The following is a 23,619-nucleotide window of genomic DNA, read 5'->3' as shown; positions in this document are numbered from 1 at the left end:
CCGAAACACGAAACGCAGTTTATAGTATTCCATGCAATTCTTGCTCAGCTGTATACATAGGACAAACGTCAAAAAAAATCTCAACACGTGTACAGGAACATCGCAACACCGTCAGAAGAAAGGACGCACTATCTTTGATATATGCACATACTAAATCGACAGGACACACATTCAACTGGGACAACGTAAAAGTAAAATTTAAGGACAGTACAAAAAGCACCAGAGAGTTGGCCGAGTCTTGGCTATCAGATGAAAACGCCATCAACAGACACCTGGACATAAACCCAGCATATGCCAACTTAATAAGGACATATACACAATGATTAAACTATACAACCCCCCCCCCCCCCCCCACCCCTTGATCATACTGACTTAGTCACCGCCACTCACCCCCCCCCCATACTGAATGTGTTGCTATATATTGCCTTTGATTCTTAGAGAAAAGCCAAGCAAAATGACACCTTTTATTGGCTAACTAGAAAGATTACAATATGCAAGCTTTCGAGGCAACTCAGGCCCCTTCTTCAGGCAAGATGTAATCCTTTGATTCTTGTAAGTCTAAGCATTATCCTCTGATGAAGACCCCTGATAGGGCTTGAAAGCTGAGGAATAAAAAAAAACAAACTATTTTATGATACGTGATTCGTTTTTTCTCCCTTCGTGGATCTCCAACTGCAAATATATATATATATATATACATACACACCTTCATATAGTTTCAGAACACCTGAGTTTTTTATCTTTTTTTCTTCAAATTTAATCAGTTCCAATGCAATGAATGACCTTAAATGGTGAAAAGGTAAGTAGTAAACTGCCAGAGGTTTAAATTTAAAGTTTAGGTTGGAAAGAACTGTAAAAAAAGGACATTTCAGAGAATTACAAAAGGGCCTTCTTCAGAGAACAACTAGTAGGTTACAAGCTACAGATGCTCTGCAGTAATTACAATAAATGAAGCCTGGCAAGTTGAAGCAAACAATTTGCACGGGTGTCCCAATTTCTGTTAATTACATAAAAATCCCGGCTGTCTTAAAGCAGAGCTTGAACAGACTGTTTTACTACAACTCTGAAGTACTACTACTAGAATATTCCAGTGATAATGGCAAGAAAGTGGCAGTTAACAAATGAAATAAATGAGACAGAGCATTATTGCCCTTACAAGTGTAGGCCTCTCATTTAGAGAAAATCAAAGTGTCAGTGAGTCCAGTGGTGTCCGACGCAACGCAAAGGCAACTGGAAACTAGAAGACACTCGGATAGGAAGAGATCTGGCAGAGCAAAAGTCACCAAAAGCTTGGGTGGTCACAGGCGCCTCACAGCACAACAGCTTCAAGCACAGCTTAAGAGGGCAAGTCAGTTTGTCCTGTGAAGAGGAGACTTTGTGCTGCAGGTGTGACAGGGCGAGTGGCAGGAAGAAAGCCATTCCTTAAAGGACAAATAGGGCCTTGAAATACCGGCTATGCACTACTGCAGACTGGAGGAAAGTCTTGTGGACCGATGCAGTTTGAAATCTCGCTGGGTGTTTGTACTCCGTCATGTTTTTAAAATGATGGTCTCCTCAGTGTGTGACACCAATTGTCAAACATGGAGGAGGAAGTGTGATGGTTTGTAGTTGGCAGTTTGCACTGAGTGACTGGCATTCTGAATCCAAAGGGTTACCACAGTTTGGCTGTTAGATCAGTAAAAGGTGCAGGCTACTCTAATGAATCAAAAATTGGAATAACATTGTGTACAGTTAACGATTCCTTGACTTTTTTTTACTTGCCATTCTTTATTTGTTCTACAGTATGCCTTGATTTCATGAAACATTAAGAAATTAAACTGTGTGCACTTCCAGAAAAACTGAAAAAATGGATGTGTTCTGTAACTTTTCACCAGTAATATATATATAATGGCTCAAAAAAAATTAAAGGGACACTATGAAAACACATCAGATCTCAATGGGAAAAAAAATCCTGCTGGCTGTCTCTACTGCTATGGACTGATTGTGGTGTAGCGGGTCCACAGTTCATGTCAAAAGGACCAGTTTTTAAAATAAATAATCGCCGCACTCACGGCTTAGCAAGGGGCTGTGGTGGTGTTTGGGCGAGCAGTTCCCAGGGATTTTGTGATGCGGGCGGTTCACACTTAAGTGCACAGGTGAGGAGTCGTCCACATCCCGGGAACTGCTGATTGCCACAGCTGATCCACATCCCTGTGATATATAGAATCGCAAGGTGGCTAGTAGGGGAGGATAAAGAAAGAAAAGACGGACGGAAGTTAAGGAGGAGAAGATGGCAGGAAGCAGGTGCAGGAGAGAAGGACAATGAGCAAGCTCGCGCCGATAACAAGCAGCTGAGAGAGGCGAGCCTGAGTGGGGTGTTTGGCCGGCACCAGAGGGCCGACAGTAATGGTCGCTCCTGCTGAGCAATTGTTTATAGCAAGAGTGATTGGGAGAAGGTGGGCTCACCGCAGAGAAGGCAGCGGGAGTTGGACATTTGGAATAGAAGCCCCAGTGTGAGCGTCCTGGTTGCTGGGGAGCCCAAGTCTCGGTCTGGGTGAGCAGAACCGTAGCCAGGGATCGGAAGGCCACCAGACCAGTACTGGGAAGAAGGTCAGCTGCATGTATGGTGACACCTGAATAGCCTGAATGGGAGAAACAGGGGAGTCACCAGTAAAAGAAGGCACCGTGCTTTGTGTTTTTAAAGAGACTGTTTCCAGCCATTGTTTTAACCTCATTTTCTTTTTTAAAGGCTTTTTCCTATTTGATTTTAACCTCCACTTTTCACCTCTGTTTTTATTGGATTATTTCCACCCATCCCGTTATATCCCAACACAGGGTCACGGGGGTCTGCTGGAGCCAATCTCAGCCAACACAGGGCGCAAGGCAGGAAACAAACCCCGGGCAGGGTGTCAGCCCACTGCAGGGCGCACACACACACGGGACAATTTAGAATCGCCAGTCCACCTAACCTGCATGTCTTTGGACTGTGGGAGGAAACCCACGCAGACACGGGGAGAACATGCAAACTCCACGTAGGGAGGACCCAGGAAGCGAACCCAGGTCCCCAGGTCTCCCAACTGCGAGGCAGCAGTGCTACCCACTGCGCCACCGTGCCGCCCATTCTCAGAGCATGAGAAAGAAAATTCTCTGGTCTGATGAGACAAAGATTGAACTCTTTGGTGTGAATGCCAGACATCACGTTTGGAGGAAACCTGGCACCGCTCATCACCAGGCCAATACCATCCCTACAGTGAAGCATGGTGGTGGCAGCATCATGCTGTGGGGATGTTTTTCAGCGGCAGGAACTGGGAGACCAGTCAGGTCTCCGAACTGCGAGGCAGCAGCACTACCCACTGCGCCACTGTGCCGCCTTATTGGATTATTTATTTAAGGCATTGATGCACTACACTGTTTATTTGGACACTTGTTTTGTTGGTTTTACAATAAAAGCACTTGGCAATTTTACACCATCACCTTGTTTCATTGTTGTGCCTCACTGCCAAGCTCATTGGTGACATTACCAACGGTGTCAGGTTCAAGGGCACCCAGAAGCTGTATGGGAGCATGGAGTAGAACCCGCATCGTCACACTGATATGGTAATGTGTCTGGAACAAAAGGATGGCACATTGTTTGATGGAAATGAAAATTATAAACCTACAGAGGGCTGAATTCAAAGACACCCCGAAAATCAAACTGAAAAAAATGATGCAGCAGGCTAGTCCATTTTGCCGAAATTTCACTTGCAGCAACTCCAAATCATACTCAGTACTTTGTGGCCCCCACATGCTTGTATGAATGCCTGATAACATTGGGGGGGTAGAGCATGCTCCTAATGAGATGACGGATGGTGTCCTGGGGGATCTCCTCCCAGATCTGGACCAGGGCATCACTGAGCTCTCAAAACTGTCCTGTACGTGTGTGACACTGGCCTGGAAAACATAACAGTGCAGTACACTTAATGCTGGGACCCCCTCTCCCCACTAAGCCAGAGGCACAATCTGCGTCTGCTCTGTCTAAAATGTGAATGATTTAATCTGTTCAAAGAAAAGAGAAAGCAAAGGAGAGTCTATGGCTGGAGAAACAGAAGAATCAGAAAAGAAACTTCTCTTCTCAGGATCTGATCAGCAACTTCTACTAAAGTAAAGCCGCTGACACTCGGCTTGGAGTTCAGATATAAGTGAGGGTGGGAAGGGGCGCGCTGTGCTGCTGTCTTTGATAGAGGACACTTGGCAAGGTTCAAATCTAAGCAAATGAAAAACAAGTACCAAGTTCAAGGTTTGGAGCAATGTGGGCTGCGTGTTCTGTGCATTTCTTTTATGTATTTATGAGTTTATTTGTTTTAAAGCAAAAGTCAGAAGGGAATGTTTGATCGTAGAATGACGCGCAATCAAGATCGACTGTTCCGCTGTGCAAAATGTTTCTTTTTAATATGGAATGTTGTATTCGGATGATGCAAACACATTTTTAAAATAAAATGCATTCATTTTACAGAAAGTGAACCGGGGCAGTTCAGTGAGCTGATGCTCGGTGTTGTTTAATTTGTTTTCATGCTGCAAATTTATTGGAACAAAACCAATCATTTCACCTCTATCTATCTATCTATCTATCTATCTATCTATCTATCTATCTATCTATCAATCATATAGTGCCTTTCATCAGCTATCTATCTATCTATCTATCTATCTATCTATCTATCTATCTATCTATCTATCTATCTATCTATCTATCTATCATATAGTGCCTTTCATCAGCTATCTATCTATCTATCTATCTATCTATCTATCTATCTATCTATCTATCTATCTATCTATCTATCAATCATATAGTGCCTTTCATCAGCTATCTATCTATCTATCTATCTATCTATCTATCTATCTATCTATCTATCTATCTATCTATCTATCATATAGTGCCTTTCATCAGCTATCTATCTATCTATCTATCTATCTATCTATCTATCTATCTATCTATCTATCTATCAATCATATAGTGCCTTTCATCAGCTATCTATCTATCTATCTATCTATCTATCTATCTATCTATCTATCTATCTATCTATCTATCTATCTAGTCCCTTTCATCCATCTATCCATCTAAATAGTGCCTTTCATCTATCTATCTATCTATCTATCTATCTATCTATCTATCTATCTATCTATCTATCTATATAGTCCCTTTCATCCATCTATCCATCCATCCATCTATATAGTGCCTTTCATCTATCTATCTATCTATCTATCTATCTATCTATCTATCTATCTATCTATCTATCTATCTATCTATCTATCTATCTATCTATTTTGCTGTGTGAAGTTTAGAAAGGCCACAAGAGGCAGTAGTTTGGCGACTGGCTAATCAGTGACCCCCTTCTGTCCATCTGCTATCTTTAGCTTTTCTATTTCAGGTTTGTGGACAAGGCAGGACCCAACCCTGGACGTGGTGCCAGTCCACTAGAAGGCCCACACAAATTTGCATTCATATCAAGTGTGTGTCAGCTGACCAGAAATTACATTTTTGAGGATGTCAGACATTTCAGGATCCTTTTAGTGCCAAATCTGTGAACAAGAAAGAGGCAGTGCAGATTAATGTCCAATGTGTTATCAAGTGACTCAGTAAAACACCAAACTCTGTTACTACGGCTGACATCTTACTGACCAGGTTAGTCCTCTTTTTTTTAGACATTTTCAGTGAGTTCATTCAAAAGTGATGGACATCCTGAGTGACCAATGGAGGGGCACAAAATGTCTAGTGAGAGGACAACACTGTGGTCACATCTGTCACTCTGTGCTCCTACATATATAAACACTATTCAAGGGCTCCTGATACGCAGTCTATATGGTGGCTTTCAGTAGCTCTTCTCTAGCAGGACCACATGCCGGCCTTACTTAACAGGTGACATTCAATGACACTCAGAGGCCACAACAGTTGTTGGAATGACGGCCTAGAGGACAGGTGGCTGGGACTCATACAATACAATACAATACAGTTTATTTTTGTATAGCCCAAAATCACACAGGAATGGGCTTTAACAGGCCCTGCCTCTTGACAGCCACCCAGCCCTGACTCTCTAAGAAGACACAGAAAAGACCCTTGTAGGGAAAAAATGGAAGAAACCTCCGGAAAGGTAGTTCAAAGAGAGAGACCCCTGTCCAGGTAGGTTGGGCGTGCAGTGGGTGTCAAAAGAAGGGGGTCAATACAATACAATGCATCATCATCATCATCAGTGACCCCTGCTGGTCAGACTGGTATTTGTAAGTATGACATATCTCCACCCCTTACTATGACACATACCTGAGTGGCTAATTAACACTAGAATTACCAAAGCTTATGTGGCATTACACATGTAATTTGTCAGCGTGCCCGTGTCGATCAAACAGAGGAAGCTCTGCAGTCTACTTGTGACTTTACGCTGTAGGAAGATAAGTAAATAAATCAAGGTAAATAACATTCGATCTGGCTTTTATATAAGTAACATATAAATGTGCCTTATCTACAAACCATCACTACACATAATCACAAACAGGAGTTTGCACGATACGTTGGTGAGCTCTGTAAGCCGTGCTGTTTTGTTGAAGGACATGTGTGGGGCAGACTGACTGGCAGGATGACGCTGGACCTCGTCCTGCATGGAAACGGTGCCATCTTTCACCTTTACGCCTGGTGCAGCTGCGTTCTTCTTATATGCAAGTGGATATTTCTTGCGGGGAGGGTTTCTGTTCTCTTTCTCTGATCCGAGTTCACCTCTGTTATAGCTCGTCTTTATTTGAAAACAGCAGTGTCAGATCGGGGCGAGTGTGAACGTGACTGAGAGAATAAAACTGAATAAAAAAATGCTAACCTTTACAAGTACCATACATTTACAGCGGCGGTTACAGACTCAAATCAAATGTATGTTTTTATTGTATTATAGTAACAATAGGAGCAGCTCACAACTCAAAACGTTTATTCTGGGACACATGAAGACTCGAACCCAGGACCTTCTGAATAGGAGTCAGCAATTCTTACCACTGTACTACCAAAGCAGTCGCTACAAGGAGGTACACTGACCCCATTTCTTTTTCTATGGTTATAGTCTTGAATAAAAGCGCACTTGTTCTGTTATATTTGTGCTTATTTTATTTGATGGTTGGACTTCAGTCTTCACACATTATACACTTCATGTCAAAATTTTGTCTTTGGTACTAAAACAGGAAAAAGTTTGTCTTTTAGGTGTGTGTTCAACATTTCTGTCATCCTACACTTACATAGATCTTTGTAGATATGGAACACACCTGAAATGCATGTGTTCCAAATAACGATAGATTTTTTAGCCTATACAGCTCTAGGTGCCTGACTCCCTGAAAAACAAGGCTTCAGCTGGGAGAGGTTTTTGTGGGAGGTGCGAGCGGATTTGAGGTGGGCTGGATTTTCGAGTTTTTTCGTAAGCTTTGGTAATTCCAGTGTTAAACCCAATAATAATGGAGACCCTGACCGCTACATTCATCCTGCATTCTCATTCATGAATTCAGTCACAGAGGTGCTACCCACCCACACATCCTGTAAAATTCATTTTGACCCCAAACTACTAACACAAAGTGACCAGTGGCGGGTACTTGTCAGTGATTACCTGGCATCAGATGGCAGATTGTTACATTGGAGTCAAAACCAAGCCAAAATGCTGGATAGAGCGGCTCAGTGAAGGTGGTGTTGAACCTGTGCAGGAGGGTCATTGTCTCTGAGGCGCTATAAAATGACAAAGAGCCAGCAGGCCAGTCCAGATACACGCCTATTCTGGGGCTGTAGGGGGTGTGGATTTCAGTACCCTTGTTACCGTGATGCACAAAGTACTGGGAATATAAACACCGCAACTTCCAGGACTTGTCGTTGTTTCCAAGACTGCTCTCCAGACCATCTCCTTTCCTGCCCAGTCCTTTATATGCGACTCCAATCTCAATATAGTCTCCACTGCACTCCACCTCCCAGTAACAGCGAATCCCAGTCAGAACCTCTCTGCACAGAACTTGGTGCCAGTAGTCAAATCGGTCAGGATGATCTGGATATTCAGTCTCTGTCACCTCACATGTCACCTTCTTGTTCCCTTCAGACAGATGTAGGTCTCTGTGTGCCGTGCTGATGTCCAGTGTGACTGAACAGAAATCTGAAAGGAGACAAAAGAAAATGAGTGAGAAAATCTGGGAGTGTGTAACAGGACTGTGGGCGGGGCAGAACACAGACAATTAACAGGAACCAATCAGGAGGTGTGCTGACAAGACTCAGATGTGTGCCGCTGGCAGTAAAGAGCTCATTTGATTGAATAGAATCTTTGGGAATTAAAAATAAAATTCTGGAATTATGATAAATGCCATAAGGTTACTGTCAACGTCAGAGTTCTAACAGACTGTCCACATTGACAGTTGGCTTTATTAAATGACTCTTTTTATTGTCACCATCCACCTCTTTAATTTTAAAATCAACCACCAAACTGATTTTTCCTTTCCTCACAATAAACCACTGATCCTTTCATTCCCAGTCGTTTGTTCTTCCATTTCGAGTGGCCCACTAAATAGAGGGGTCACTCTGCAGGTCAGGGCTACACAGATTACGAAAATAAAAATAAAATCAGAACTGTCAGAGAATTAAATGTTTTCAATGAGTTGTCATAAAACTCATGACTGACACTCACACACTGAGACTGACACCTCGATGATTTACTGGTCATGAAGAAAGTCATCATGGAGTGAGCTGAAGCTGCACAGTCAGCAAAGGAGATGGTTCATTCAGTAGAAATGATCTTTAAAGTCCAATGATGCAGGTTTAGAATAATAAATGGAAAGAACAGAAACTGAACTGGAAAAACTTAATTCAGGACTGCATGATGGCATATTAAATGTTGAAGTATTAACCGACAAGATGTTTTCCATCAACGATCTTATTAATGACAGGAAAATTGATTTTATTGGATTAAGTGAAACGTGGCTTAGCTTTGATGGTGCGGCTGTTTTAATTGAATCTGCACCTTCAAATTACAGCTTTGCTCATGCAGATCGCCAAGGTAAGACAGGTGGCGGTTTAGCAAATATCTACTCGCACCGGTTAAAGTGTAAAAGGGTTGGCTTTGGTACATTCAAGTCCTTTGAGTATCTTGTCATTGTTATTCAAGGAGTTTCTCAGACCTCCTAAATATAATGCGCCTTTCTCTGAGAAATTTTCAGACTTAGTGTTAGTTATAATTATGAACTATGACACGTTCCTAATAGTTGACGACTTTAACTTTCATATCGATAATCAGTGTGACGCAAAAGAATTCATGAACCTCCTGCACTCTTTTGATCTGAACCAGCATGTTAGTCAGCTAACACACAAAGGAGGGCACACATTGGATTTAATGATTACTAAAGGACTAAAAGGTAATGTGAGGCAAATTGTGGATATCTGTTTATCAGACCATTTTCTCTTACTATTTAATATAGAAATAATGATAAAATTACTGAGAAGCATGTTAAAAACGCTTCTTTGATTCATCAGCAGCTTCAAAGATTACAAATATTTTAGGTAACCACTCCGTTTGTAGTGCTTACTACAATAGTGAAGATAATGTAAATAATACGGTGGAAAAGAGCTGCCGCTGATGTAGTCACACCTGAAAAGACAGTTGTTAAATCGTTACATGATGGAAGACCCAAAGAGTGTCTGATCTAAAGAGAACATGCTGGAGAGCCGAGCGTAAACAGAGGAACATCTAAACTGATCGTTCACTATAAGATATTGAAGACTAAAGTGACAGAATACAACAACACAGTCTGTCTCGAGAGGCAATTCTATTTCTCTAAAATTATAAATAACAATGCTGGTAATCCCAGAGTCTTATTCTCTACTGTTGATTGTCTGCTAAACCCAGAAGTCACTCAATGGAATGCCTCCAAGAAACTTCCAGTGAAACTTGTGAGGCTTTTGCTATATTTTTAATCACAAAATTAATGATATTAGAATTAATATAATACATCTCCCCAATACTGATCCTCTTAAACCCCAGTATTTTATTTTAAACAAATTAAATTCTTTCACCATCATAGATTTATCTGATTTATATAAAATAATTTCTCAACTGAGATCATCCACCTGCGTTCTTGACCCAATACCAACAAGTTTTTTCAAAGAAGTAGCTGCCGTGCTAATTGATAATGTTCTTGACATAGTAAACTCGTCATTAGATACGGGGGTCTTCCCAAACTGTCTTAAGACTGCTGTAGTTAAACCCCTACTTAAGAAAAATAATGACCCCTCTGCTTTTGAAAATTTTAGACTCATCTCCAACCTGCCTTTCTTAAGTAAAATCCTAGAGAAGGCCGTCATTATGCAGCTAAATGACCACCTCAATAAACCTGCTATTCTTAATAAGTTTCAGTCGGGTTTTAGAACAAATCACAGCACAGAAACTGCACTCGTTAAAAGTAGAAAATGATTTGCGGGTAAATGCAGACAGAGGCCATTTATCTGTTCTCATCCTCTTAGATCTGAGTGCCGCATTTGACACCATTGATCACAATATTGTTATAAATTGCCTTAGTCAGTGTGTGGGCCTCTCTGGCAGGGTCGTAAATTGGTTTGAATCAGACCTGGCAGGGAGAAAATTCTTTGTTAGTTGTGGTAATTATACTTCAAAGACCCCTGCTATTCTATATGGTGTTCCACAAGGATCTCTCTTGGGTCTGCTGCTCTTTTCGTTCTCCATGCTTCCATGAGGTCAGGTTATCTCGGGGCATAACGTGAGCTACCACAGCTCTGCTGATGACACACACCTATATTTATCAGTAGCGCCTGATGACCCCGACTCTCTTGTCTCAATGACCCCAATGTCTTAATTGTGTTTCTGAATGGATGAGTAGTAATTTTCTCAACTAAATAAAGAGAAAACAGAAATCTTAGTGATTGGCAAAATCAGGCCTGTATGGTAGAGTGGCCAGACAGAAGCCACTCCTTAGTAAAAGGCGCATGGCAGCCTGCCTGGAGTTTGCCAAAAGGCACCTGAAGGACTCTCAGACCATCTATCCATCCATTTTCCAACCCGCTGAATATGAACACAGGGTCACGGGGGTCTGCTGGAGCCAATCCCAGCCAACACAAGGCAGGATCCAATCCCAGGCAGGGTGCCAACCCACTGCAGGATACACACAAACACACCCACACACCAAGCACACACTAGGGCCAATTTAGAATCACCAATCCACCTAACCTGCATGTCTTTGGATTGTGGGAGGAAACCGGAGCGCCCTGAGGAAACCCACGCAGACATGGGGAGAACATGCAAACTCCACGCAGGGAGGACCCAGGAAGCGAACCCAGGTCCCCAGGTCTCCCAACTGCGAGGCAGCAGTGCTACCCACTGCGCCACCATGCCACCCACTCAGACCATGAGAAAGAAAATTCTCTGGTCTGATGAGACAAAGATTGAACTCTTTGGTGTGAATGCCAGGCGTCACATTTGGAGGAAACCAGGCACCGCTCATCACCAGGCCAATACCATCTCTACAGTGAACCATGGTGGTGGCAGCATCATGCTGTGGAGATGTTTTTCAGTGGCAGGGACTGGGAGACTAGTCAGGATAAAGGAAAAGATGACTGCAGCAATGTACAGAGACATCCTGGATGAAAACCTGCTCCAGAGCGCTCTTGACCTCAGACTGGGGTGATGGTTCATCTTTCAGCAGGACAACGACCCTAAGCACACAGCCAAGATATCAAAGGAGTGGCTTCAGGACAACACTGTGAATGTCCTTGAGTGGCCCAGCCAGAGCCCAGACTTGAATCCGATTGAACATCTCTGGAGAGATCTTAAAATGGCTGTGCACCAACGCTTCCCATCCAACCTGATGGAGCTTGAGAGGTGCTGCAAAGAGGAATGGGCCAAACTGGCCAAGGATAGATGTGCCAAGCTTGTGGCATCATATTCAACAAGACTTGAGGCTGGAATTGCTGCCAAAGGTGCACCGACAAAGTATTGAGCAAAGGCTTTTAGATGTGAAAAAAGATGCTTTTAAATGTGCTTTCTCAATTTTTTTATTTTTAATAAATTTGCAAAAACCTCAAGTAAACTTTTTTCATGTTGTCATTATGGGGTGTTGTGTGTAGAATTCTGAGGAAAAAAATTTATTTAATCCATTTTGGAATAAGGCTGTAACATAACAAAATGTGGAAAAAGTGATGAAGCGCTGTGAATACTTTCTGGATGCACTATATTAGAGAGGGGTTTCCAAACTTTTTCATATGACTGTATATATTAAAAATAGCAGCGGCCCTAGCCCTGCTCCCTGCTGGTCAATTCTAATGAGGTTCCTCACACCATCACCCTCTGCTTCCTGTGTCTGAGCCAATTATGCACTAATCTGAAAACGTTAACCTGAACTCCCACTTCTTTTAGTTTGATGCCCACCCTCTAAGGTGGCACCTTATCAAATGCTCCATCTTCTGACCCCACGCTGACTGTCTTGTCCTTGCCAGGTGTTGCTCGATCTTATCCTTAATACTGTAATTCCTTCCATTAATTTTCCTGTGATGCATGTTAAGCTTACTGGCCTATAGTTGCTTGGATCTGCCCTGTCACCCTTAATAACATGCATATATGCCCAGCATTTGGCCTACTTCCACTTTTTAAACAAGAATCCCAATTTTCAGTGAAATAATGTAAATTGACAACAGTGATTTTCATCCTCCATTTTTTGTTCCACACAACATACTCTTTGCTTTTAATTTCAGATGAACACTATAAAATAAATGAAAATGGCACAAATGTGTGTTCTGTAATACACTGTTCTCATGTGGTAACTGCCTTCAGGCACTTCCTGTGAAACTTCTACACCTCTCACTGTCCACTTGGCCCACTCTTCTTGAGCTTTGATGGATTTCTTCTCCCAACTGTAATGTCCAAATCTTTCCACAGATGTTAACTTGGATTCAGTTTGGGGATCATAGTTGACCACCTCAGAACATTCCAATGCAACTTCCACCATATTTGGGTGGTCTTACTTGTATGTTTTGGAGGACCCATGACCTGCATCTGAGACAGAGCTTTGTGACATTCGCTTCAGAATTTCTTGATGATCTTCTGCTTTTATTGTGTCCTGCCATATTCAGCACAGCAGCCCCATTACATTGATGACCTCCTCCAGGTTTCATATCTTTTCTTTGAACACCTCGTTTTGTCTCCTGTGGACACAGAGCTGCTGTCACTTACCATGAAGCTCTCCTAGACTGTGGCTTGTCAGCATGCATTTTAGAAAAGGTGTTTGTATCTTTCTTTTAAAAGGTGTGTCTCCTACTATGGAGCCCACTTTTTTTTTCAAAGAGCAACAGATGGCATTTCTTGATGTTGTTGTACTTTAATCTTCCAAGTCAGTTTGAATCTGTCTCGATGTTTTCCTTGGTTCTTTCTCCACCATTTCAACTCTCCTTCTCTTCAATCTGGTGTTAGCATTAGTCTTGTGATCACATCCAGGAAAGCTGGCTACAGTCACATGGACTTTAAATACGGTATCTTGATAGTGTTAGCTACTGTGGTCACTGGAACATGAAGCTCTTTGGAGATGGTCTTGTAGCCTTTACCTTGCTTGTCTGTGACCTTCTTCCTTTCCTCTTCTTCTCTTGACCTCGTTCAGTGTGAGGCACACACAGCTGAGTGACTGATGACCCTGGTGATACTCGTTAGAGGAATCAGTCTGCTTGAGATGTCACAACAGTCCAGTGAGGTCTTTTAACTTCTCACCACAATTTTCTCCCTGCCATTTTCATTTGTTTTAATGTTTAAAATATGTGAAGTCAAGAACTCAAAGCCAAGTGTCTGCTCTGTGGAGTAAGGAATGGTGGATGGCAAGTACTCGTCAGATTTGACCTTGTGTCACATTTAATTGTGATTAATTTTTAAACCAATACCTTTGGCTGTGTCTGCATATACAGTCATGTGAAAAACTAAGTGCACCCCATGACATTCAGTGCCATCACAACCTTTTCAGACTTCTTCATTTTTTCATATTTTTTATGTTGCAGCCTTGTGCTGAAATCATTTAAATGTATTTTTTACCTCATCAAACAACACTTAATACTCTCAAATGTTCAGGTTCATCCCATTCTATCAGTCATCATTGAGATGTTTCTACACCTTGCTTGGAGTTCACCTGTGGTCAAATAAATTGACTGGACATGATTAGAAAAGGCACAACTGTCTATAGAAGGTCCACATTGGAGCAAAAACCAACACATGAGGTTGAAGTAATTGCTTGTAGAGCATAGAAACAGGATTGTGTCAAGGCACAGACCTGGGGAATGACACTTGAAGAGATTCACACCCCATAGACTGCTTTGGTTCTTCCCTGTCTCTCTATCCCATAATGCCCCAGTCACAGGAACCCATCACTCACACCTCATCAGTCACTCAACACTCTCACGGCTCTTTCCGATGGCTACACTTTCACATCATAAGCCTGGCCTGAGATTTTAAATGAGAATTGATTAATATTTTGATGATCCATTTAATCAAAGCACAAACTCACATTGTAAAAACTCTTCTCTGCTCTGAGGTTCAGGAGACTGTAGAGGACAAATTGGAGCTTCATGACCTGAACATAAAAACAAAAGAGAATAATGGAAACTTTGATGACAGCATTGTGTAATGTTACTTAAATTCTTAAACACGTATTACAAATGCACCGCAATTAAAATAAAACAGAAAATGACCAGCAGCTGAAGCACAAAGCATGATGGGTTAACAACAACAAAATTGTCTGGTAATTGTAATTATAAAAAGATTTTAAAAAAAATGTAAGAATACAATAAAGTGTGATCAACATACAGAAAAATAGCTGATATGATATTTCAAAGTGAAGTGGCCAATCAAGAAGAGAAATCAAATGGTAAAAGCAACTGTTTGCTTTGAGCGTCTGATATCCCTCTGCTAGTCCCTGTAAGAGGCACTATATACAATAAAACATCTCTAACAGCAAAGGCTGATGGACACGTTCAAGAGCAGGCCTTCTTCATGCGTCTCAGTTTCCTCTTATCGTCTGACTGGTCCTTTTAAATGACTTTAACAACGGCCACAACATGAACAGACACTGTACCTGATGGAGTCAATGTCATGATGTCCCACTGGCCGATCTCCTCCAAACTCTTCTTCAGACAGGACTGTTTCTTTCTAAGGTCCTCACAAGAGAAGTTCTCAGTAACAGAGAAGCTGGGTGAATCTCCCTTGGCAGGAAGGACACAGTGAGATGACAAAGTCTGCATCAGGAGAGAAGAGCCAACATGGAGAAATTAAAGAAATGTTTGTTAGAAGAAACACTTCTGGTTTAAGGGATCTGTGTGGTGGACAGCCAACCTGGTTAAATGGGCATTCATGTTTCATTAATGTATTTCTTAGTTATGAGCGTGTACTTCAGTGTAGTTTCCCATAAATTATTATCGACCTTGACTTTCAATGGTCTTTTTAATGCATCAGAGGTGAGTCACCAGACTGTGAATGGGGGAGGTGAGGATGCTGCGGGCAGACGAGTGCAGAATTGACTAAGCACATAAAACAAGACATTATGGTCTAAGGCACGTAAGACAAATTATGGCCGTTTCACACTTCCAGTGTTTGTTTAGCATTTTAACGACTTTTTGCACACATTGCTCAAACATTTTTCAAGGTTTTCTTGGGCACTTTCAGGTGTTTTTCAAAAGTGTTTCATGCATTTTTCCAGGGTTTTCAAAGAAGCATTTTGCAGAAATGATTTGACATAATTTCCATTGTGCAGATTGTTTGCCATCTAGAGGCACCTGCCAAGTACCGTTTCATGAGATTCAGAGTGTAGATATATGAGGCTTGCCCGAGTTTCTCCAAAAAGTCATCTATATGAAGCATTGGTTACACATCGAACTTGGAAATCTTGTTCAAGCGGCGGAAATCTATACTAAACCGGACCAAGCCATCTGCTTTTGAGACCAGAACAATTGGGCTCTGCCATTCGCGTTTGCTTTCACAGATAACCCCCAATTTGAGCATTAGAACCACTTCCTCATGAATCACCTTCCTCACTGCACATGTTACGTATAACAATAATTATTATTATTATTAAACATTATATAAATGTTTTTATATAAAGACCATTACAAAACATATTCAAAAAACAGAACTTTGCACAATACCTTGGCAAGCTCGGCATGCCTTGCTCATCGTTTGAGTTCACTTCTGCTATAGCTTGTCTTTATTTGAAAACAGCAGTGTCAGATCAGGGGGAGTGTGAATGCGACTGAGAGAAAAAAACTGAATTAAAATAAAACGCTAACCTTTACAAGCACCACACATTTACACCGGCTGTTACAGTCTCAAATCAAATAAATGTTTTTATTGTATAATAGTAAAAATAAGAGCAGCTCGTTACTCAAAAAGTTAATTCTGGGAAGCAGCCAGGATCAAACCCACGACCTCTTGATTACGAGTCACCAGTTCTTAATGCTGTACCACCAAAGCACTGTACCCTACCCAATTTCCTTTTCCCTTTTTGGTTATATTGTTCAATAAAAAAGCACTTGTTTATTTGATATCTGGACTTTAGACTTCACGTATGATACACTTCATGTCAAAATGTTGTTGTTAGTACTAAAACATGAAAAATGTTTGTGATTTTAAGTATGTGTTCAGCATTTCTTGCCTTGCATTTCCTTTCACCCTACACTTACATAGATCGTTGCAGACACAGAACACACAAGAAATGCACGTCTTTCAAATAACAATTGTGGTGAGTGGCTGGGGGTGGTACCCAGCCGGGACACCCAGGAGGACTGGAGGAGGGCTTAAGCCTTCTCCAGACCACGAGGGGACGACTGCCCTGGTGGCTTTGGGGACCATGGGAACTGAGCTTGGAAGCTCAACCCTATAGGGGCCCGTGGTCACCGCCAGGGGGCTCCCCAATGCCTGGACAGCCCTGGTCCTCAGCACTTCCGCCACACACAAAAGTGCTGGGGGGAAGATGTGCTTCTGTGTGCACTGCCGGTACTTCTGGGGAGTGCCGGTGGAAGATTATCGGCAGGCACCTGGAGCACATCCAGGTGATTATAAAAGGGGTTGCCTCCCTCCGTTCAGGGGCTGGAGTCAGGAGGACGAGAGTCTTGGAGGAGAGGAGTGGAGGCGGACCTGAGAGAGAGAGGCATTACTGTGAAGGCCTGGACTTTGGGGGAGTTTTGGGGTTGTGTGCACTGTTGTAAATATTAGTTGTGTAAAGAAATGTGTGTTGGGTGATTTAAACATGTCTACCTACCTGTGTCCGGGACAGCTTCCACACAATATATTATTTACCCTATTCAACTCTAGGCACCTTACACCGAGATAAACAAGGCTCGAGCTGGGAGAGCTTTTTGCCCGAGTCGAGCTCGGTCGGTAGGAGGGATGAGACAGCAGTCTGCCTGCTGCTTGTGCTGATCAACAAATTTACAAAACAGAAGATGCTGATGGAGAGGTGCGAAGGAATTTAAGATGGGCCAGAATTATGAGTTTTTTTCGTAGTGTTAAACAACTATTGCAGTGAGATTAAACTTTTAAGTAAATGAAAATCTTTAAAATCAGTCAAACAGTGACCAAAACAGATTCTTAAAATGATGTCAAATCCTACATGACAGGTTTCTCAGGGAAACGATTATGGAGCAGAGTTAGAAGGCGAAGAACGTGAAGAACATTAAACTTGACCCAGGATCAATCTTCTGGTCCATACCCCTTCCAGTGCATCAAATATTCCACTGTCGACCCTCGTCTTCTAGAATCTACCAGATATTGTACCTCACACTCTTCAGTACCACCCATAGAAACAGCTGGTAAGGGAGAATGAAGAGAATAATATGGTCTGCTGGAAACTGGTCTTAACCTGGAATTATGAAAAGTGGCTTGAATCTTAAAATGTGCTGGCAGAGGCAAACTATAGGATGCCTAGCAAGAAGGCTGACCTTTTATGCCAGTTGTTGACCAAGTCAAAGTCACAACCCTGGAGATCCTGCCACTAGAGACAAGGGACATGACCCTGACAATGGTGCACAAATGGCTCCTCTAAAAGAAACAGGCCATGAAGCATCAGTTTACAGCTTAAATCATGATGAACAAGCTCCGGCTGTTCAAGAACTGCCTTCTCGTCTGGGCTGGACTCATCAGCCACTTGTGCAAAGTAATTATACAAGTTAGGCCAAACCAGATCACTCTGAGCCTTTCTCCACAGCCAATGGATGTCACCCCCTGGCAACTCGTAGTGCAGCTGCAACAGGTGGATGGTAACTCTACCAACTTTAGTGAGTCCACTCCTAATAATAAGGATATTGGCAGATGGTGGAGTGCCAGGACATACACTTCTGTGTCCCAGTGTGTCTCATGTAAACAGAGCTCAGAGGAACTTTGCACTTTGCTCTATTTGCCCTTCCATCAGTGAGAAAGAATTTTACTTTTGCACTTTCCCTAAGTTGCTTATGAGGCACTTTAAGCTTATTTCACAAACTACATTTCATTAGGGTGTAAGTGCTGCCAGTATTTACGACTGCCATCTCCTGTGACACGTCACACTTGTACGGGCACCGCTAAGAGGAGCAAGGTTGGCTGCAGCAAGGTGATATTGACACAGAGTTCTACCAAGGATGTCTCTCGTAATTTGGGACAGGGGACTTCCTGAGTCATGGCATTCTAGCGAGACTCGATGGCAGCACAGTCCCCCTCCACTCGGGACCTCAAATTCACTAACTTATCCACTCATTTTACAAGCTACCTCAGAACAGCTGCCACTCAAGGAACACATGCATCAAGGGCACATCACAATATCTCTTCCTCATGCATGTCAGAACATCGCTTAAGGCACAACACCCTGAATTCAAAGGCAAAGTCCCTGAGACTCTGTGATGGTTTTTGTACAACAGTCCAGTGCTTCTCCTCCAACAGCACCTGGTATTCATTGGAGAGGAACACATTCAGAAAGGCAGTGCAAAACTACACCCAGTTGTTACATTTAAGCTGCTCCACAAACCACCAAGAGTGAGCCAAAGCACTGAGCGCCACATTCAGGAATCACCGCAGCTCAGCACCGTTCAGTGGGTGCAACTCCATGAACAGGAACTCCATCCGTGCGGCCACATCTGGTAAGGATGATTGTCTCCAGTCACTCCCCACCCCTGCTACAGGAGTCAACTGCCTCAGTGGCTGCGAGACAACACGCCAGCTCTCTTGCACCTGCCTTCTGATCTCCCATCTCATGTTGCACGGACTATGTGAAGAACTGTTCCAAATGCTGCATCCTCACTGTCGTCTCACCGGATACAGGCGTGGCTCAGGCCTTGATGAGGAAGTAAACACTCATCTTTGTTATTAAAACTGTGGGCGATGTTGTCACCCTGTACCTCCAGTTGCCCTAGGCCAGGGGTGGGCAAAGTCATTCCTGGAGGGCCACAGTGGCTGCAGGTTTTTATTCCAACCCAATTGCTTAATAAAAAGCAGTTACTGCTCATGTAACACTTCTGCTTCATTTTATTTGTCTCGCTCATTAAGATTTCAAACCCTTATTGCTTATTTTAGTCTTAAACAGCTGTATGCTTGGTTTTTAATTGTCTCCTTATCAGCAATAAGATGCAAATGACAAAAGAGACAGACATTTCTCCATTTAGCTTGTTTCCATTTGTATGTATTTATCGTGCACTATTTGGTTTAATTAAATACTTGGAAGGAAAGTGAACAGAAAAAAGTGAAGCACTGAGAATTACTCATCAGTTTTAGACTTCAAATCATTTGGATGAGATCCTTAGAAAGGAAAAATAAGTGTAGGATATGAGAATTACATGACATGGCAGAGTTAAAGCACTAACAAGCTATGAAATTGAACGATTGACAAGGATTGTTTTTTAATTAAGCAACTGGGTTGGAACAAAAACCTGTAGCCACTGTGGCCCTCCAGGACTGACTTTGCCCACCCCTGCCCTAGGGCACAGCATCACATCTTGCAGAATGTGTCTCCAAAGGCTCCGGACTGGAAATGTACAAGGTGTGCTACAGGCTTCACCCCTCCGTCAAAGGGGTTCTGTGACATGGCATAGCCTAGGCGTCGGGCACATATCTAAACAGTGTGCTCAGTTCAAGCTCCTCACACCACCCTGACATTTGTGATGGTGTGATGTGAAAACAGGAACTAGAAGGGTGTGTATTTTTATTCTGGCTTGAACCAGCTCACCAAAATGTGTAGCGGTCAAGATGATGCTAAGATTCCCATTGGGATTAATAAAGTATCTATCTATCTATCTATCTATCTATCTATCTATCTATCTATCTATCTATCTAAGATTCAAGACCGTTCAAAGGCAGTGTTCTGTTTATTTTACTGTGGGAACCCCAGGAACACACCCAGCCTTGACCAAGCACGCATATACTCACAGAGACACTGCTAGCGGCACAAGGAATGGATAGGTAACTATGAAATATACTGTATTAATCAAAATAATGATAAAAAGGAACCCAAACTACATACACAAAGGGTATCCCTAACTCCCTGACAGCAATGATAAATTACAGCTCTAACAATAAACTAACAATAAATAAATACTGACTGCAATGTCCAAAACAGTCCAGAGGTCCTTATAATGCCCACAAGCTGAATTGAATTGGTATATTCTAACTATTTCTTGTCTCTCTTACTACAGATTAGTCTCAGTGACCTGCCTTGCCGTTAAGTAAGGCACGGAGGGCACAAGGTTTCAAACTCTGCCTTAAGGTGCCCAGTAGTATGTAATGTAACATGCAGCTCAATTCATTTAGAATGTACTGAAGGTGAAGTAAAGCATCTTTAAGTATAGAAAGCAACTGAAGTTTAACAAGAAAAACCTAACTTTAAAGTAGAGACATTTTTCCTTTTTTGCCTTTTATTCTATGTGTGTAACAACCTTTTATTCTTTATTTTCTTTATTTCTTTATTCTTGTGTGAACTGCTCACCTTGAATTTTCACTAAATCTCTTTTAAAACAGACCAAGAAATGTAGAAATGTCTTTTGGTACGCGTTTGACTCGTGCTTGATCCTGCCTTACCTACCAGCAGCTACAGTATCCAATCAGTATGAACTCACACAGACAGGCGGGCACAGGACAACAAATACATCCGGTAGGAAACTATAATCCAGTGGTGTATAGGAGGCGTATTAACAGAACAGACGGATGATTGCAATCCCCTCAGTGTCTTTTAGGTTCCTTTTCAAAGGGCCTGCTTGCTCAATCTTCTTCCCAGGAGCCCCTGTGCACTCTGAAGCTGTCCAATAGCATTATACCACTGGGGCTGCTGGGAGATGTGGTACACATAAAATAGCACTGCTACAATACAAACAGAGGGGTCATGGTCTGAATTTAGCACAGGGGAAGAGACGCATACTGTCAGGTGCATCAAACCCAGAGGTGGAGGTGTCTGACTGTTTTCAGGATATTGCAGGACTGGATAAGCAAATCTAAGTACTCGGAGATGGTAGGTAGGAATGAAGTCCCAACTGACACATCCAAATCAGTGTACAGAGAAATGAAAGAAGTTAAAAACCGGAATTGTGGTGCAGCTTTGATCCAGAGGCTGAAATCTCATATAGGGTATGGCGGATGGCTGGGGCTCATGCCCAGCTGGAAAACCCAGAGAGAGGAAGGACCGGGAGTAGAGCATTATCTCCCCCAGAACATGAGAGGGCAACCATCCTGGTGGGTGTTGGGGCCAAGGGAACAGATCTTGGAAGCTCAACCCAGTGGGCACCAGGATGGTTCTGGAGCCATGAACTGGAGCACTTCTGCCACAGCAGGAACTGCTGCCAGAACAAACACCAGGTAAACCCAAGCCCTTCCGGAAGCCCATGCAGCACTTCCGCAAGAATATCAACGGGCACCTAAAGCAAATTCAGGTACAATATAAAATGGGCCACCTCACTCCATTCATAGAGCCCGAGTCGGCAGGCAGAGGACAGAGCTTGTGAGTGGAGACAGCAGTGAAGAAAGAGAGAAGGAAAGAACGGACTGAGCATTGTGGGTTTGTGCACTGAATGGTGCTGTAGAAGGCAGAAAAATAATAAAGGTGCGTGTTTTGGACTTGGGTGTCCTGTGTCTGTCTGTGATCCGAGGCTGAATCTTCCACTAGGGTTTTGATTTACTGGTGCAGAGGTAGAAGTCCTACGTGGAGAGCTAAAAAAAGTCTTTTGGCTATGGTCAGTTGTCATTGTTCAGCATGCAATAAATGACATGCATAAGGACAGTCTATCAGATGTGTGGTCCAAATTGAAAGAGTTTATTGTTGTGTTGAGGAGAATTGATAAGGTGGTCATCTCAGAAGTTCTACTTGTGTCATTTACCACATAATCACAATCACAATGGATCAATATAGTGCCTGTGCCATTTAACAAACTCCATAGAACACCTGCAGAAAAACCCACAAATAATACAAAGAATATACAAACTGCACATGGGCAAAGAATTGAGGACACTGGAAATGTAAGGCAACAGAACTGAGCAAGAACATGGACCCAGCAAGGCATCATTACATTTGTCACACACGTGAATATTGTAGATGGTTTACACAGGCTCAAATGATGTTGTTTCTCAGCCAAACCAGGGGTTAGTGCTGTCATATGATGCTTTCTCCTGTTGTCCCTCTGCAGACCAACCGAAGAACGATCCCAGTAAAGTCGCTTCCGGGCTACAAATCCTGTCTCCTGATGACATCACTTCCTCTTTCCAGAACCCTCCTCCTCATGACCTCACTTCTGGTTTTGGTCCATGATGCCCCACCTCTTCCTGTCTACTCAATTTAAATAGAACAGCCATCTCAATGTTAGTCAATCCAGTTGTGGACTCCTGTCTGTAAAGACGTGTTCATTTTATTGCATATATCTCAGTATACGGGGTGGCCATCCCCAAACCTTTCTCTGCCTTCACTCTACTTTATTACACGTCCTAGTGTAGATAATAGTGTTACTAAGGAAAAGGTGATATTTTTAGAATCTTTCTGAATCATTCTGAATGTGAGGAAAAATTGTAAGACTTGTAAATATCTAAAGAACAGAAACTGTGGTCGAAGACTCAGACAAGACAGCAGGTGTGGTTATATAGCAGCTTTTATTCTTCAGCGTCACAGTGAGCAGAGTTTCAGAGAGCAGGCAATCAATATTAAAGGACAGCGTCAGAGCTCTTCTGAACCCCGTCTGTTGGGTGGGGCAAAGTTTTTATACCCCTAGAACGCGTGATTTAATATCATTATGAAATGCAACAGTCGACACTTTTATTTTACACAATCCTTGAGCCCCTTCAACGCCCCTTGTGCAACTTGATTTCTTGGCCACTTTGTTATGGCGTTCAGATGTAAACTAAGGGAAAACGTGATAAGGCAGTCTCATGTGTGGAATGCTTAGACCTTGAGTCCTTTGGACAAATATTTTTCTGTTTGCTCAGCAAAGCATGTTTTTAAAGCTTACTTCTGCTTAACTTCTTAGACAAGGATTAGTACAAGGGAACGAAGAGAACATTCATCTTTCACACAATCACAACAATTGAAAGTGCACTCACGAGACCAGTGGAACACCTAAAGCTATGAAGTCAAACAAAGGTGTGACCCAAAAATGAACACAAAAAGGCCAAAAAAGGATGTTGTGCCCACCAA

General features: G+C 42.5%; 1 protein-coding gene across 1 annotated transcript in view; it reads right to left on the bottom strand.

Moving 5' to 3' along the window:
* LOC127527410 (tripartite motif-containing protein 16-like) overlaps window positions 1-23,619 on the bottom strand; it is a 46,976-nt gene that overhangs the window by 23,079 nt on the left and 278 nt on the right. Inside the window, exons 2-4 of the mRNA XM_051926049.1 lie at window positions 15,070-15,229; window positions 14,503-14,568; window positions 7,587-8,117 (exon numbers count right to left, since the gene is read on the bottom strand). Coding sequence (XP_051782009.1) covers window positions 7,587-8,117; window positions 14,503-14,568; window positions 15,070-15,229 — 757 coding nt within the window. The remainder of the gene's footprint in view (window positions 1-7,586; window positions 8,118-14,502; window positions 14,569-15,069; window positions 15,230-23,619) is intronic.

This window comes from Erpetoichthys calabaricus, chromosome 4 (genome assembly GCF_900747795.2).
Source record: "Erpetoichthys calabaricus chromosome 4, fErpCal1.3, whole genome shotgun sequence".
NCBI lineage: Eukaryota > Metazoa > Chordata > Cladistia > Polypteriformes > Polypteridae > Erpetoichthys > Erpetoichthys calabaricus.
This window is presented reverse-complemented; position numbering and strand designations above follow the sequence as displayed.